The sequence below is a fragment of the Fringilla coelebs genome (genome assembly GCF_963513975.1).
Source record: "Fringilla coelebs genome assembly, chromosome: Z".
In the NCBI taxonomy this organism is placed as follows: domain Eukaryota; kingdom Metazoa; phylum Chordata; class Aves; order Passeriformes; family Fringillidae; genus Fringilla; species Fringilla coelebs.
The window spans coordinates 70,122,334-70,140,672 of record NC_140031.1 but is presented as its reverse complement, the minus strand read 5'-3'; the positions used below and the strand labels follow the sequence as shown (position 1 = coordinate 70,140,672).

The following is an 18,339-nucleotide window of genomic DNA, read 5'->3' as shown; positions in this document are numbered from 1 at the left end:
ACTTGGCCACAAAAGCTGTTTCACAAACCATCAGTGGAGGAAAGTAATTTTTCAGAGAATGCTACTAAACAGCAAAGCTCTGTGATGTGCAACAAGCATCAGAGAGTTCATTTAATCCTTCTGGGGAACACAGAATCACAGAATAGAAGACATAACAGTCAGGGTAGAAAAATCTTGGTTATTTTATCTTTCATTTTGCTTTCCTCAATTCACCACTGCTTCACAAAAAGAAAAGCAGAGGGTTAAGGACAGGTAATGACAGCATTTTGGTCTCCTCTAACACATATTGCAAACACATCAAAAAGTAAAGGATGCCAGTCCTTTCACTGGCATCAAATAAGACGCTGGTTGGATTCTTCATCTCTAAAAAGGTAAATTACTTTTATTAAAAGATAATTTTTCATAAAACACACAGTTCTTAAGATACAAATGGTGATGTGGTGAGAAGATTAATGTACAATACTTGGGAAACATCAGACAACACAGTAAAGTACTTATATAATATAATAGTGATCCTTGAACAATGCTAAACTCCTTCACAGGAGTTTGAAACAGAGCACATTAACAGAGTTCAAATATGCCAACAAACACCTGACTTTTCTAATTCACAGAATGCAAATTAGTATCTTTCAGTGTCCTTACTCCAGGACTGCAACACTGGCAGCATGAGAACTTGCACAGATAGATCTTTCCTATATTTTTCTGGAAGAAGTAAGAGTTAAATTTGAAATGTACAAAATGTTGGAGTGCTTAAGTCAGAGGTATAGGTTGGCTACTGAACAATGTAGTCAATGTAAACACTGGTATCCATCTACTCTGTCTTGCATGCCTCATAATACCTCTATTTTTACTTGAATGAAAAAGGAAAGCAAGGACTACTGAAATTGAAGGTTTGGAGAAGAGCAACGTTCACTGTGCAGCATCTGAATCCACCCAGTAGCAAATTCAGGTAGCAAGGTCCAACTACCAGTCTCAAAACAACCTGGACTACCAAATGAGTCTGGAAAAAATAACAGTCCAAAGAAAACAGTGGAAGTGCAGAGAGCCTAACCTGACAGGACTGCTTTGTGCAAGAGTTGCTGAGAGCAGCAGCTGCACTCAGGAACCAGGAGCTGAGAAAATCGTGGTGGAAAGGAAGCACAGGAACAGAGGTGGGGACGGGCTTGAGGGGAAGCTGGAAGGAGTGCTGTGTCACACAGAGTAACACAGAGAATTTTAACAGCAAGCTGCTACTCAGAGCTAGCTTCAGATGGGCTTGGCATTGTGTAAGAATGGTAAAATCCCCAGTAGCTGCTGTGCTTGGAAGAAAACCTAGAGTTAACATGACAATCCCTTCACCCATCTAGCATTTCTCCACATCCTATTGCATAAGCCATTACAAGAGCACCATGCTAATGTGAGTTCTTATGGGCAACAAAGCCCAAATTATCAAATTCAGTTTCCATGTGTATTACCACTTGTAATCAACAATTTTTGACTAATATCACAAAATACTGACCTTTTCTGTCTCAGGCAAAGGAATAATACAGGAAACAGCAGGTGAAGTATCTACTTTCATCCACTAACAGGAGGAAATTACTTTTTATTTTTGAAGAAGTTTTTTATTAACAGCAAGTTATTCATCATTTTGATGTGAGGTGAAGAGGACAAAATAAAAGACCAAGAACACGAAGCAATCAGAACTACTGGTGGAAGACTCTACAGCTCTAATAATAGTAAAACACCCCTGAAATAGCAGTGATGAGTAGAAATGTTGAGAAAAAGACAAGAATAAAGAAGGTGAGATATCACTCACATTTAAATACTATATTCTGAAGGAAGTTATTGAAGTCCTCCAGGTGGACTTCAAACATGTATGTGCATAAGAAACTGCATTAAACACATTTAATGATGTCATACAGGACTGCAAACATCATGTCAACTGTGTTATACATACACTGCTCACAAAAATTATCCTGATGTTTCTGTTTTAAGAATATAGCCTGTTTGGCAGTTTTTCCTTATGACTACATCAAGCAGACCATGAAAATGGAAGGGGAAAAAACCTCCTACTCTACAATCCTTACAGGTGTTGTAGACAAATCTTGTACATACAGATTTAAACATCTGTGCCCAGAAAGGGCTCTTGGATGTCAGTGAAAAAGCAGACATGTGCACTCAGTAAAATAAAGTATGTCTTTTGTGAGTAGAAACCCTTTTACCACTGCTCTGAGGCTAAGCCTGTGAAGCATGAAGACTAGAGCACAACTGATATTTCTCACATTCAAGGAGAGGCACACAACGTTAGAAGATAGCAGGTCTGGAGTATATAAACAGAAATACATTATTCCCGTTAACTAAATTGTAGGCCCCATTACTACAGGATGTTGTGAAGGATAAATGGGTTCTAAAAGAGATTAGATGAACTCACAGAGAACAAAAGGTCTGTCACAGAACATTAAACACAACTGTCAGGCTACAGCTGGGTCACAGAGATCTAATTGCTGTCTGCTGAAAGGTGCTCTGATATGCCTGAGAAACAATCACTTTATACACATCCAGGCTGCTGTACTACAGCTCTTCCTTCCTCCAGCTGGAGACAGAACAGTGGGCTTGTCAGACCCTTCCTCTGATCCAACATGAAAGTTCTTTATCCACTCTTCCTTCTTCCACAGAGGCAGGTCCGCAAATACTGCCTTATTGACCTTTGAACATTGTGCTTTATTCAGAAAATTATTCTGTAAGATCCTCTAAAGGAGTTACAGTAACACCTGCAAGCTGAGAGGTTCATTATGTATTACACTGACATTTAAGGTATTTTGGACAACTTCAGATCAATCCAATAAAATTGGGAGCAATGGGTCGCCAAGAACCGCATCACCAGAAACAAATAATTCTGTGTACAAAGGACTTTCTTAAACCTCAGCAGCAAACTTCATAGTGTGTACACGATGGCTTCAGACTCAAGGACAGTAGGTCCAAACTGGACATGAAGAGGGAATTTATCCCTGTGACAATGGTGAGACACCATGACCAAGAGAAGCTGTGGATGCCCCATCCCTGGAAGTGTCCAGTCAGGCTGGAAGGGGCTCTGATCAACCTGGCCTAGTGAAAGGTGCTCCAGCCCATGGCAGGGGGCTGGAAGTGGATGATCTTTAAGGTCCCTTTCAACCCAAGCCCTTCTATTGTTGTCTGATTCTACATTTGCAGATAATTTGTTCCAGTACACATAATTAAAAGGGGTTTAATGTGATGGCATTAAAAAAAAAACAACAGCTATGCAGTACCTCTGACCCACACTATTGCTTCAGTCTTCTATCAAATGCAATGAATCACCTTTCAAGTTTGCTCATTGAAATTGCACATATTTATGTAAGTTAATCTGTTGGTCTGTGTAGTAGCTTAAGCATGAGAAATACAGCAAAGGTCTTGTTCAGGAGATTCTTCTCCTGGAAGGAAGTACTCTCAAGCAGCAAACTTCAAGATAATTTCACTCATGGGGTCCCTAACAATGCCCAAATGTTATGGTTTGAAACCTAAATATCAATTTGTAAAAAAACCCATCTGCTTTAATTAAAAATTCCTCAAAACAAAGCTTTTTTTTTAGTAATCTTTCCTCCTTTTCCTTGAGAAAATAAATCATTTTCATATGAAACTGGGCCTCCCAAAAATCTGGGGTTTTTTTGTTCAGTTTGGTACTCGGGTTTTTAGGGGTTTTTTTTTGAAGTTCAATCACTGCTAGTACAGCTGGAAATCTTTGCCTTCAGAAATAAATGTCTGCAAAAGTGAGAAGACAACTGATTTTTACAACCATCATAAAGCGCTCCAATTGCAGAGGAACACAATTTTTAGATTAATTTCCTTTAAATTATTGCTTATAAAGTGTTAACAATTAAGACTTTTTGTTTTATTTTTGCATCAGCCATGACTTTATTAAGAACAATATAGTTTTTGGCCTCCTACACAGAAGTTACATGCCCACTTCTTCTTTTTCCCCGCAAGTCATTTCTTCGTGGCGAACTACGCTTTATGTAGCCATAGAATCAGAAAATCATTGAACGGCTTGGGTTGGAAGGAACTTTAAAGATCATCTACTTTCAACCCCCTGCTCTGGGCAGGGGCACCTTCCACAAGGCCAGGCTGCTCAGAGCCTTGAATCCAAATGTCTGTCCACTGGCAGCACAGACCAACACAACAAATACTTCAGCTGCACCCAGCAATTTCTTCTCCAACTGAAGTGAACAAAAATAGGCAGTTATGCATGCTCTAAAATACTCTGCCATATGTAGATGTATAAAATACAGCACCAGAAGAAGCACTGGAACAGGATGGTGGAATCACCATCCCTGGAAGTACTCAAAAAAAAGAGTAGTCTGGCACTTAGTGATATGGCTTAGTGGGCAGGGTGGTAATCCAGCAGAACGTTGGACCTGATGGGCTTGGAGATATTTTCCAACCTTAATGATTCTACAATTCCAAGACCCACTATGATTTTTGGAATACAGTATTTTTGGTAATAAATTGTACTGTTCCTCTGAGGGAAATCTTATGCAGACAAAACCCTGAAGTATTTTACAGCAAAGCACTTTTCATGTATGTTAAAACACACAGACTCTGATTGAAGAGACCCCGCAAGTGAATCCAAGTTTCCTCAAGTTGCATTGACAATTTGGATAATTCTTCCAAGAGTTTTGGCTCCGATGAGAGACTCTTAAGATGTAACTGAAAATGAAAACAAGCAGATAGTGACACAAATACAGATTAAAAAATTAAAAGACTGTTTTCCCCACCCAATTCCAATACTTTGCTTTCAGGAAATGTCCAAAATAGGGAAAAGACCCTTTTCTTTCAACTAATTTCCTCTATTTAATACTGCTCCCCTTTTGCTAGTCTTTACAAGCCATTTTTCATGTTCTAGATGGGATAAGGCAGTAAAGTGTCTTAAACATGCTATATTTTTACTAGATCATCTTCGGACAAGGCTGCTGAATCTATTCCCATCACACACTTCCCTAGAGGGTAACTTTCTCCACTTCCTGACCTGCATTACAAATTCCTCTTTAGGCTAGAAAGGCCTAAAGATGTGCTAAGGTCAATCAGGATGATTATTTTAATTATCCATGTTGCACACATCAAGAAGAATGATGCCAGCACACACTATAGGGATAGAGATGGATGAGCTCTCCTTATGTGACAAACAGCAACCTTACTAAAACAGAAATAAGAGAAACCTTCTGAACTTGCAGCAACTATTACCATTTAATGGATGAAATATTTATTTTCCAGGCTACAGTTTAAATATCTAGGAGCATTGATACTGACCTTTAGTCTGAAAGACAGTAGGTTCAGCCTGGATACTAGACAAAATTCTTTACTCTGAATGTAGTGAGGCACTGGAACATGTTACCCAGAGAAGCTGTGTATGCCCTGGTATTACATGTGTCTGAATGTTTATAACAATGTTTTCCAAGTAAACTGTTATTAATTGCTTTCACATTATTTCATATATCAGAGTATCTAAAACACTTGTGCTTCAGGAGTGTTTCAATCTTCTGCAGAACCACTTTGTCTCTAGGAGTAACTGTTACTGTGCTTAACTTACAAACACCCTGGAATAATTTCATTAGCTCTGTGATATTCGACAAGTAATACAAGAAAGGCAGCCCACTGACATGGAAAGCAGGTCAGGCTTGCAAAGTCTAGTGATAAATCCAACAAAATGTCTAATTTATTTCCCAACCATTGTGTGCTAAATTCTTTGCTTACTTAAGACATAGCATACCTTAGCTTAACAATTAACAACTACTAAGAAGTTAGGAATGTTACAAAAAAAATAAAACCAATTCTAAGTAAGGAATACAAAACCAAAACCTGCCTGGCAGGGCCCCCTTCATAACACCTTTTATTTTGCAAGTTTTTCTTGATTGTCACCAAATGAGTTGCCAAATCTTCCAAAATATTCAGTTGGACGTTTTAAAACCATTCTCAACCAAAATCACTTCAGATAATTCGAGCAGACAATTTATACCTTTTTACAGTATAACTGTTATTTTAAATAGGACTAAAGTAAATTTCGTAAGAAAATTGTTACCTTTAAAAACAGTGCCAGGTATGCCTGAGCGAGTTCAAAGTTGTACTTCTTGTTCAGCATCATCCCAATCATTCTCAGAAAGCTCAGCATCACCTCCATTGAGCCCCCACCTTCAGGGGCCAAACCCCGCAGCTCCACCTCAATATTAGATGGTCCCAAGCTTTTCAGTAAGTCAAGTGGAGCTCTATCTGTGTTAGAACATTGGGGAACACAATGTCAGCAATATCTGCAAAACAGATCCTTCACAAGACAGGCTTACTCTAAAATTCTTAAGCAGTGACTCTGAATTTCAAGTTTTTACTGTTTCCTTACATTTTTGTTTTCAACAAAATGTCTCCCTGTCTTTAATTTACTGTCCCACCACATACTAAAAATACAGATTCACTTTATTTGTAATTGAATAATACAAGTTACATCTTTGTATTTGTTTCAATTTTCCCCCCCTTCTGTCTTCTAAGTTAAACAAAATTTCTAATTAACCACATAACACTGTCATTTCACATCTCTTGGAAGGAAGAATGTATATAATTGAGAATTTGAGCTGTTAACTGTGAATATACTCTGAAAGATGGAGAGAACTATTTTTACTAGGCATCTTTACTCTAGCTGACATTAAACAAAACGAGACACCTTCTGGTGCATCTAACAAAATTATTACTTTTGTTAAGTGAACGCCTGGAGGGTACTACAGGAAAATCTTTTTCACAGTAGAAATACACGCAATTTACAAACTTTCTTCCTCTTCATAACTGTTCCTTCTCAGGACTTCTACCATCCTACCTGATGACCTATGAGGATTCCAAGTATTTGCTTTAAAAAGGAAGCAGCAAAAATATGTTTGGTTGTAAAAATGCAACTGATAGTTATAACATTTTAAAAACATATGCGATTAATATTTCTTTTGCTAAGAAGTTGCTAAGACCAACTTCATGGTAACTAATGGTATTAGGCATTGGTTAATATTCCTCAGGTGGTATAAGCCAATATTTGATTCCTAAAAAAATAATTAGTTAGTCCTGAATATAACTGATTTTAACAGTACTAAACAGATGCATTAAATAGCTTTTTTATGACATTAAACAAACGAAGCATGCAACATGTTGTGAGGTTGATACACCAACAACACGGAAAAGGCTGCAGCTCAATCTGTGCTCAACCTTCACACCTGACCCGAGGTGTGAAGCCCTGTTTCCACCCCAACAGTAAGCCAGCATGGTTTCTAGCAGGATTCTCCCAATTTGCATGGTCCAGTCACGTTTACAAGAGATGGCTGAAAGCAAAGAGCCATGCTCCCCATCCATCAGCAGCCGGGATCGCCGGGCTCCTGGATCGTGGCTGTGGCACAGACCTGGGGCACACCTGCCTTAGAGCAGAGGTGGCTGAGGCAGGTCCACGTGTCCAAGAGTGCACTTGCTCCCTGGCAGAGCCAGCTCCACAAGGTTTTTAAACATTCACCTCTTCTGAGCGGCTCTGAGGCACTTCAACAGAACACTGCCAATCGAAATACTACAAGTGAGGCAGAAGAACACCCCTTGTTTGTGACAGATAATGAAGTTCTGCACACAAAACATTTTAAGTGTGCTTGAGTAAGGCAGTCATCTCAAGAGAGTTTAAGCAGGGGTAGAAGAATTCCTCACAGAACTGCTCTGTGGACAAGCCACTGTCCGTTTACATTTCCAAGTGGGATATATTAGCACAATTTAAAAAAATCTGAGTTTCAATGATTGTGTAGCATCACAAGAAAAACGTGAAAAACAGCTGGTGCATTCCGCAGGTTGTTTAAGTGATTAGATTTCAAAATATACTGAATGCTCAAAGAAATCCAACACCTTATTTTTGTAACATTTATTTCTTCCTATGCTTTAAATTAGAAGGCAATGAATTAACACTGTAAGTTCACTGCCTGGTGGAGTAACCCTTGAAAGGAGAATTTGCTAGGCACATTATGCTTTTCATGTTTCAGTGAATCACCAGACTATTCCTTTCAAATAGGACTGTTCCAAATCCATCATTTCCTTTTTCCTTCCTTTCCCCAGAAATAATGCATAGCACCTTTTCTAGGTGATATCATCAGTTTTCAAAACAGGTGAATGATCTTAGGAACCCAAACCTCTTTCTCCATCAGGGTTTTAGCCAGAATTGGGTTCCATGCTGCAGACAAGCTGCAGTACCAATGGATCTTTGTTCTAGTGTGGCTATCTGTGTATTAGGTATTATACTGTACTATGAGTATTTTTTCTCTCACATCTGTTACAATTCTGACTTTAGAAATCACCTATGTATCAAAATAAAAGCAGCATCAACATTTTTAGTGAAATATTTCATTAACTTACATTCATTGGTGCTCAGGGCTTCTTCAAGATGAATGTAGAAATCAGATTTCTGCGCCAGTATCCCAAGATTTACCACCTTTGACTAGACCACAAGAGCACAGCAGTGTGTCCATGAATATGCAAAACCCATTTTGACAACTCAATTACATTATTTTTCTATTGAGAAAATAAGACTTTGAGAAATAAAGCAATAATACAAAGAGTAAAAACTGGTTCTTTAAAGTCTTGCGATTTTAACCCAACATTTGAGATTTCTTTTAAAGTACACTACATAAACACAATTACATGATTCTTGTCTTTACCTGTGTATCATTTTCCTCCTCTGGTGGAATGTATCGGGGTATGAGACCAGGAAGTGTTGGGATGAAAAAAGGTGCTGACTTTGGAACCTTTGGTGGCTCTCTTGGTTTATTTTTTTTCTGTTGATTAGATATTTGAATTAGAATCATTATCATCATAGTAAGACCATGTGGGAATATTTTGTTTGTCAGGAGTTTCCTTTATAAATATATTATGAAAACTCTTAAAAACTAACTGAAAAGTAAATATACAAGTAAAATCCTTTACCACTAATCATGAAGGTACTATTCAGCAGAAAAACAGCCCCTGTCCCAAATCCCAGGAACTGTGAAAAGCATCACATAGACTTCTAGTGCAAAATCTTGAAAAACACTTGAAAAGCAGGCTCAAGTTCCATAAGCAGGTAATGCATTTTGTATAAACAGGGCAAATATATGGATGTATGCTATTTTTTGCAGTTTCAGTACCTTGATAATATCAAGGTTGAGGAGATTTTTCCACCTTGATTCCGGTAACAAGGAAAGGGTCACCAGCTGCTCTCCCAATTGCTCAGGTGAGACATATTCTATCATTTCATCACATGGCTCTTCGTCTCCTGACACATCCACATCTTGAGAAACAGATATCTTTTATGAACATTCATACTCCACACCCATTTTTTAAAAAATCAAGCCCAACACTTTTTTTTTTTGCAATTTTTGAATAACAAATGCATAATAGTTATAGACACAGGTGCTAACATAACATTGAGCTAAAAAGCTACAGAAACAACCTATATTAGGCTTATGAAATAATTAATAATTTTAAAAGATTATAGCTAAGATGTAGAATTTAAGAAATAAATTTTTAATGACCGATATTTGTCCACTTTGACTGAAGTTATATAAAAGCAGTTCACAGATTTATTAAAGAAAACAAAATTTTGACAGTAATCTGTTGCTCTTTCTGAATAAATATATACACAGTAATTTTAGTTCTACATTATAAAGCTGTGAAATCCTTGCATTTAGATCCTTGCACCATATTCACTACCTCATCACAACCTCTTCATAATATGACTGGAGTGGGACATAAAAATGAAGAAAAGCTCAACATTAAAGCACAACGTCCCACAAGAAAAGTTATAATATCAGTCACTCGATTTTCTCTTCATTTCCTGTCTGATCTTGACCAAACTTGTCTGCTTTCCTTTCTTTTTGTAAAATATTACTTGGCTAAAACAATGAGCAGCCCTTAGCATCTGAACAGGAACTTTACACTTGCTGAAGACACAAAGTGGATTAAAGCTTTCAGGACAAAAACATTCAAAGCTCTGGGATGAATTCCTGTCTCCCCAGTTTGGGTCCGTAGAGCAAGCAGGTGCTTGCTCTTCTAGTGGCCAGCAGCTAGGTGTGCTTCTCCTCCAGATGGAGATGCAAATGCAGGCATTCCAAACTTGGGCAGACAAGATCTCCACCTAGAGGACTTCTGATGCACAATCACTTCTACTAATTCACCAAAAAATTCCACTTAGGTCTTTCTTTCCTTGGGCACAGGCACACGCCAGGTCAGCTGAGGCCAGTTCTCATGCCAACAAGATATTCACAAGGAACCTGTGGCATACAAGGAGGGGAGCAAGCTGCAAGGGAAAAACAAAAAGCACTTTGATCTGAGGGTTACCTTGCATGGGGCAGGCGCTGGGGAGTGCCACCAAAGATGGTTCATAATCTGCAGGAAGGGGCCGTAATGACACGAGTGAATACAAAGAACGGTTTGACCTGAAAAAACAAGACAGGCATTTTAAAAGCCATCTCCAGATGAATGGGAACAAGTACTTCAGGCATAATTTGTACTGCAGTCTAATACTGCTGCAGCATGGCAATTCACCAGGCTCTATTCAAGATGAGCTCTCCTCATCTACCAGATAAGCAGGAAATGAAGTGTGGCAATAGACTCACCTGAATATCTGAAATATAAATGTTCAAGTATTACTGCCAATATAATAAGAACATAATAATAGGCTGCAGGACCTCAATGTTCTTCTTGAAGTGAGGGCCCCGAACTAAACACAAAAGTGTGCCCAGGAGAGGGGCAATAACTGATGGCCAAAAAGAGTATTTACCTGTGCCAGTGTTCCACCACCCTCACAATCCAGCATTTCTTTTTCCATCTGTAATGTACATCTATCTTCTTAAGTTTGAAGCCATTCCCCCTTTTCCTGTCACTCCAGGCCCACGTCCAAAGCCCCTCCCCAGCCCTCCTGGAGCCCCCTTAGGCTGCAAAGTCTCCCCAGAGCCTTCTCCAGGCTGAACACATTATGCAAATATAAATTATTCATTCTGCTGTCACAGGATTTTAGGGTAATACTCTTAGAAAATTTTCTTCAGGTTTGAAACATGCACACAAATAATTGTGGCAAATTGCTTCTTTTGTCAATATAAACTAGGGCTAGGTAAAAACATCTGTTGTTATTCACAAGAAAGCACTTTCACTAAACCACAGGAAGGCCCAACAACTGAACGTTCCTCAGACAAAACTACAGCAACCTATAAACCCTGAAATCATCTGTCAGCTAAATGGGAAAAAGACCCAAGCCATTTTAACAGTGTGTTACTTCAGCACTGAACCTGAACAGCCATTTATTTTTAAGCTGTATCAGGAGGAAAGAGAACAAAACCACATTTTACTTCTGTCTTCATTTATCACTAATGCAGAGAAATAATCTCAACTTTCCTATACTGCTCAGAAGTTTGAGACAACACCGTACAGCAGGACAAGAAAAGCACTTCAGAAAGAAGCACTATTTGAGAAAAGATATTCCAAAGCAGAGGGGGGAATGGAGTCTAGGAAAAGCTTTACGAATGGAATAACAGGAACTCTTAAGAGTAAGAAACATTCAGAAAAAAGAGATAGTTTAAACTATATGAATAAGAAATTTAACTGTGGAAATTTCATGACTTAGAAATCAGAGAAATATAGAACACCTGTCCTAATTAGAACCAGCGAACACAAAACACTGGAGATGATACTTCACAGGGTAATTCTCCATTTGCAATAAAGGTGATTAAAAGAACTCTGTCCCATCCTAAATTCTAAGTAGAAACAGATTACATACTCACCACAAATAAATTCCAAGATCATCCACATGTGCTGAAGCCAGAAAATCTCCTGTAGGGGACATAGTAAGGCTCACAGCTGCAGAGTCTACCAAAAAACAATCTATGAGACTATGGAGAAAAAAAAACAAACAAAAAACCAGAGAAATTATCAACAAGATAAACTTATTTATCCGTACACATCTGAATTACAGCTGAATGCAAGCAGGCCACAAGAAGTATGGACACAAATCAGGGTAGCAGAAAAATCCAAATACATTATATAAATTAAGCAAGTGAACAGCACTGTGCTGTTCAAACCCCTTGTCTCTACAAAATATTCTAAAATCAGATAAAGCTGATGCCTCCTTAGACATCTGCACCTGGAGAATATGTGATGAAGCAGTCAAGTCCTTATGCCTAACAAAACTTCTACTGGCCATAAATTCTGAATTTCCATTTAGCCCCAGCTGCTCAGACTGACAATTCCTGCTCTCAGCACACTTCATGTACACCTGGTTAATACTAGCACTAAAATAAAATAAATAATAAATAAATAAAATAAATAATAAATAAAATAAAACTGTACAATGTGAAGTTTGATTATCTGCAGCAGTTTTGGCATTACCATATCTTCAGCCTGATAAACCATTCCTTGATCATTTTCTTCATGTTTGCATAAAATTGAAAAAATACCATGTAAAAACAAAGTTAAAATATAACTATAATAACACTATAGTAACATGTTATCATGCAACTATTTTAACAAAGAGACATTTAAGTTCTGGATGATGCACTCTCTAGCAGACTTCCACTCAAGCCCAGCTTGACAGCATTGCTTGTCTCTTGCTGAAATACAAATTTCAGTCACTTTATATTTTAAGTTAAAGTTTAATTTGACAACTAGTTCACCAAGAGAAACAAAAAGAACAAAGTGTGAATACTTTGTTCTTGTTTACAGCTTTACAGCCCTGTGCTGTTCACTAACCATAGAAAAAATATTGATATAACACAGAAGTTTAAAACACAAAATCTTGTGGGCACATATTTTCTTAGCTACTGAGCACTCCTGTGATGGTTTGAGAGAGCATGTCAAAAACAAAAGCCTTTTTCCCCTGGAGTGTTTTACTCCCTATGCATGTTCTTAGACAGATGCTGCAAATCTCAGGTCAGAGAAAAATCATTCATCACATTCAATATAAAATATATAAATACTAAACCCATAAATCCCAAACTTTTATCAGATACATTTTGTACACAGTGCACAATGGTGAGAAAAATTTACCCTAAAAACTTTCTCCTAGTTTCAAATCCATCTTTTTATGACAATCCTTACCTGAGAAATTCTGTTCAATAAATCAACCACAAAGAGCTCCAAAACAAATTTATCAAGAAATTAAGTTTTTCTACTTACTGAACTTACATAATGATTAAAATTACTGGCTTGGGGGAAGGAGAGATCAATCTACTAGAGGAAATAAGACACTCTTGTATTTTTTACACAAAAAGCTAAATGAATCCTGCCTTGGGGCTGAAGGCCCTTATGTTCCTGCCTACACTGCAAAACTGCAACAATGGAAAGCAGAATGCTGAGCTCATGCTTAACAGGTCTCCTCTGGTTTTTCTCAACTACTTCATCCATGAACAGTCAGCTCATACCCCTGATTCCTCAATTTGTCTATGCAAGCTGCACAGCAGAAAGAAATATAGGCATAAGGCCTGGGCTCCTGCTTGTAACTTTCTGTACACAAAGTTGTCATTTTTCCCCACTTTTAAAAAAGTTCTGTGTTAAAAACACACACTAGGAAGACCTGCACTGCATTACATATGGACAGTTAAGCACCACTCCCAAGAAAAAACAGATGTCCAGTTAATAGATGTCAGGCCATTTATTAAAGTCAGTTGGTAATTTTTGTAATGTTAGATTCTAGAAACATGTTCTCCATATTTTTATAAGAACAATACCAAAGCTGAGGCTTTAGAATACACAGTCCATGAGATGTTTTCTCTATTTATGAGCCACAGAGGTAAAGCAAGCATCAAGTCATTTATTAAAAGTTGTTCCTCCTTTTCAATACACTCCTCTGCCTATAGCTATGGGAAAACCTTGCCTTTACACACTGAAAGAATAATTTAACCTAATTACATTTAAAACCAGGGTTTGTCATTTACCTGCCTAGATTTCAGCTTGGCCTGATTTCAGAGACAAGAGACAAAATATTTAATTATTTTTTACATGTCAAAGAGAACCACTGTGAGACTGCTTTTAAAAACATTATAAATAGATTCTTATTGTAGAGTATTAGGTTATTGAAGAAATGAAAACCAGAAGAAACTGATATTAGTTAATGCTGCAATTTTTTGTAGGCATGTTACTTTGCAAGGGAAAGAGTGCTAGAAAGATGAAGATCAGTGCTAATTTCCTTCCCATCTATATTGGAAAAAAGACATGTAATATCCATCCTGTCCTATTTTAGACTAGTGGCTCTCCTCCTGCAAGAACAGGCCAATAGTTTGTTGAGATGCAATGCACTTCTGGTAGTAAAATGAGAACTTTTACAAAATTATTAGTATACAAAATTATTTACCAAATTCTGTCAGCAGAAATAATCAACCAAACTGAAACCTTTCAGTTCCAGGCACAACCACCAGAGCTGCACGCTGCACAGCACTACCTTAAATTAAAAAATAAATAAATAAATAAATAAATAAAAATCTGATATGCTGCTGAAGGAATGCACTGGCAGAACGCAAAGTTACTTCTCAGCCTGTTTTTTTCCTGGGCTCCTGAACTTCTTGTGTGTACTTGCCTACTTCTCAGCCAAACTTAATTCTGGGAGAAGACTACTCACGGAGGATCACAAAAGAGTATTTTTGGCAGTTGCAAGTACAAACAAATGAAAAGTATCACTGATGCAAAGCCACGTTGTGTTGTTAAAATGAATGTAAGTGAAAACAGGCTTCTCTTTACAAAACCAGCTGGATCCAGCACTGCACTGCATCCAGCTCTGGGGCCCCCAGCACAAGACACATGAAGTTAGAGCAGCTCCAGGAAAATGACTCAAGGCCTGGAACACATTTCCTATGAGGAAAATGAGAGAGCTGCGGTGTTCTTCACCCTGGAGAACAGAAGGCTCTGGGGGAGACAACCTTGTGGCCTCTCAATACTTAAAGGGGAGCTTAGAAGGAAGACTCAGAGAGACTTTTTAACAGGGCCCATGGTGACAGAACAAAGGGCAGCAGCTTTGAACTGAAAGGCCGTGGGTTTAGATGGGATGTAGGGCAGAATTTTCTTATTATGAGGGTGGTTGAGGCACTGGAACAGGTTGCATAAACAAGCAGTGCATGGCCCAGTCCTGGAGGTGTTCGAGGCTAAGCTGGGGCTCTGAGTAACCTGATGTAGTGAGAAAAGCTCCTTTCCACATCAAGATAGCTGGACTGGATCTTTGCTTCCAACTCCAACCACTGATCCTCTGAACACCTTGCAATTCATCTTAAGCAATCTCTTGCCCTTTAGATTACAGTGCTGCTTCCAGACAAAGAACAAATTCACACTCATTCAGAGTACATGGAAACTCCAGGTGTCATCAACAGATCTCCAGGACAGTGTTATTCTGCAGACCCAGAAAAAGACACGCATTGCTGGCACTGAACACAATTAAAGTAGTGGGCAGAATTATTTTATCATGTGCAGCTTTGACTGTCACATCTGGTGACAGATAATCAAGCCAGAAAGCTTTCTGCCATTTATCAGAAAGGGGATTATTTCTTCTGCTGCATGTTTTAGAATTGACTCACCATCCAGAGGGAAGGTCCCAAGTCTTAATGGAACAGTCCATTGATGAAGTTATCAGCCAACGACCATCAGGACTGAAAGTCTACAATAAAACAGTCAATTTAATGGCACAACCAGTCAGCCAGTCCCCACAGCAGGCTCTGCCAAGATCAAAATGCTCCCTAAAACCCAGGTGAAATGGTACGGCCATAAGCCAAAACTGACAATAACACTAGTGGAAGTGAAGAACAAAACCAGAAGCTTTTTAAGAACAGGCTCAAACATAAAACACATGATGTATCTCACTGTTAGTCACAGCACTTCAGTCCTCACTTTTATGTTGATGGTAGAAACCTATTTCTAACCCTAAAGATGAGTAAGTCAAGTAAATACTATTTCATTAGCATTTATAAATAAATTTGAAACTTAAAACCATTCCAATGAATGCTACAATTAACTATTACATAAGATGTAAATAAATAAATGTGCTACATAATCTCAGATCTGTTTTCAGTTTGCTCATCTTTTTTACATACACAGCTGATATAATTTCTTTGCATTTCAGCTGAGTTTTACTCCTCAATGCAGTTTTCATTATTCCCAGTGCTTTGTTTTGTTTGATCCCCAAATCAGCTTGTTGTTATAGCCAAAAGTTATACTCAAATCCCATTAAAAAAGAGATGGCAATTTGACCACTTTACATTTCCAAACTAATGTGGCTAAAAGTGCTGTGGAGCTGAACCACAGCTTTACTGTTCAATGATTTAATACATGCAGAGGAATCCACCAGCTGTAAAATCTGTTAGGTATCTGTGTATGGCCCCTGCTACAGGAAATGAGTTAACAATTACCATGTCATTAATCCGTCCATGGTGTCCTGAGAATGTCCTGACAATCTTCCTGGTTTCTATATCCAAAGCACTAATAGTGAAGTCATCAAAGGCAATTCCCAGAATACCACTGCCAAGAAACATCAACACACATGAGAGTGAATACTCAAGAGACGAAAAATAAAAACATCCTAACATTGCTCCAGGTATCTTTTATCCTAAAAATAACAAGTCTTACATTCCTTCAGTCTAATGAAATGTTCTGTCATCCTCTGTCTACTAGTCAGTTGTATTTCAAAGCATTAGAAGTACAAATTCTAAGATATTCTAGTTAAGAACACTGGTTGTCATTCTAGAGAAGTATGTTCACCAAGCACTGTACACACGAAATAACTTCTTACCTGTCTCTGTGAAGCAGAATTCCACTTGGAGAAGAAGAAAGTTCAGTGGAATAAACCAGATCTTTCATTTTGAATTTCCAAAATTTAATTAATCCTTCACTACCAGCTGTGATTACCAGCTGGTTCAATCCATCCACAGCTACCCCTCTAATGGCCCCTTCATGTGCTGCAAATCAAGAGAAAAAAGAGCATTACTTCAGAATTTAAACTTAGCACAGAAATCAGCTGAGTGCCAAACACTATTTTGTTCATCTTTGCCTGACTACAATGAATGATCAGCAAGCATGTGACAATTTGAAAGGCACTTAGCAAGATGCTCCAGCATTCTAAGTTTTTTTTATCTCTACAGAAACCACATGGATTTCAAGTAAACACTCAGAATACAAGTAAGAAGTGCAGTTGAAGATGAGTGTTAGTTCTTATTTCTCCTTTCAGTTTGGGGAACTTTTTGTGATTGTGAGATTTGAGAGATTTTTGAATCACTTAAGGGATGCCTCCAAGAGGAGCTACCACTCCAGACAAAATTTACAGCTTCAGTTCAGGCACAAAGTCTGGGAGCTTTCCAAAGCTACTTCACACTGCAGGGTAAAGATAAGACATAGCTCCTCCAGTTTTGGATCAATTTTATTTCTTAATACATACCTAGGGCTACTAGCCAGTAAGCAAAAGTAGAAAATTCATCCCACTATAAACCAACGATTTTATAAAGAGACCACTTCATGTTTGCTAAGCTAGATGGCTTTTAGAAATCCAGTAACCTTAAGGGCTCAGCAGGACTCTTTCTTGTTTCTAACACATAAAAATTCAGATCATTAGTGCCCAAAAAACATGTATAAGAGTATGTGGGATATACATTAAATATATGTGTATGCAACTCTAAAGGAAATGTCAGGGCACAGTCACATTATGTCCTAAATTTGCAGATGGGTAATTAAAAATAACACCATATGCAAAGAGCTGGACTTGCTTAGGACTTCAATTTTCCTTCCATTTCTAAGCAGAGGTCACAAAACAGATGGGGAAATTTATCTAGGAGATGGAACCCTATAAAACAAGAAGCCAAATACTGGAAATGTGACTGTGTCAAAAAGAGTGGAGGACAGAGCATCTCATTTAAGTGCCAATCATTGTGGGAACTGACAATTTTGTTTTAAATAAAACCAAGGATATGTTAACATCAGAGCTGTTAAAATTATCAAGGATCCTATCCTTCAAGTCAGGTTTCTGACTGCAAGATAGGACAGGGCAGCATAAATAGAAAAACTGAAATGCATCCCAAAGTCAACTCAGAACCTGTGCTGAATTTTCGTGATGACAGAACACGAGATGACTGCTGTTCTGTTAAGTGCCAGTGTTCTGGAAGTTTAGGAGCTCTTACCTGTTTCTTTGCCATAATGCCCTCTGTGAATGCCAGACTGCATGTTGTACACATCCACCTGTCCAGTAGACATCCCAATTACAGCGAAGTTACCACACGAGGTAATGTCAACTGCCTTTCAAGGGAAGAAAAAGAAAATAAAAATGAAATCAACAACACAAAGCACCTATGAAAACCT

The 18,339-nt window shown here is 38.1% G+C and overlaps 1 protein-coding gene across 1 annotated transcript in view; it reads right to left on the bottom strand.

The window, feature by feature from the left end:
- Positions 1-443: 443 nt before the first annotated feature.
- Positions 444-18,339, bottom strand: part of WDR36 (WD repeat domain 36) — a 31,887-nt gene continuing 13,991 nt past the window's right edge. The window contains exons 13-23 of the mRNA XM_084225985.1: positions 18,162-18,276; positions 16,784-16,949; positions 16,404-16,512; positions 15,576-15,655; positions 11,802-11,909; positions 10,363-10,460; positions 9,171-9,313; positions 8,706-8,822; positions 8,404-8,485; positions 6,071-6,258; positions 444-4,701 (exon numbers count right to left, since the gene is read on the bottom strand). Of these exons, the coding sequence (XP_084082111.1) occupies positions 4,552-4,701; positions 6,071-6,258; positions 8,404-8,485; positions 8,706-8,822; positions 9,171-9,313; positions 10,363-10,460; positions 11,802-11,909; positions 15,576-15,655; positions 16,404-16,512; positions 16,784-16,949; positions 18,162-18,276 (1,356 nt within the window). The 3' untranslated portion in view covers positions 444-4,551. The remainder of the gene's footprint in view (positions 4,702-6,070; positions 6,259-8,403; positions 8,486-8,705; positions 8,823-9,170; positions 9,314-10,362; positions 10,461-11,801; positions 11,910-15,575; positions 15,656-16,403; positions 16,513-16,783; positions 16,950-18,161; positions 18,277-18,339) is intronic.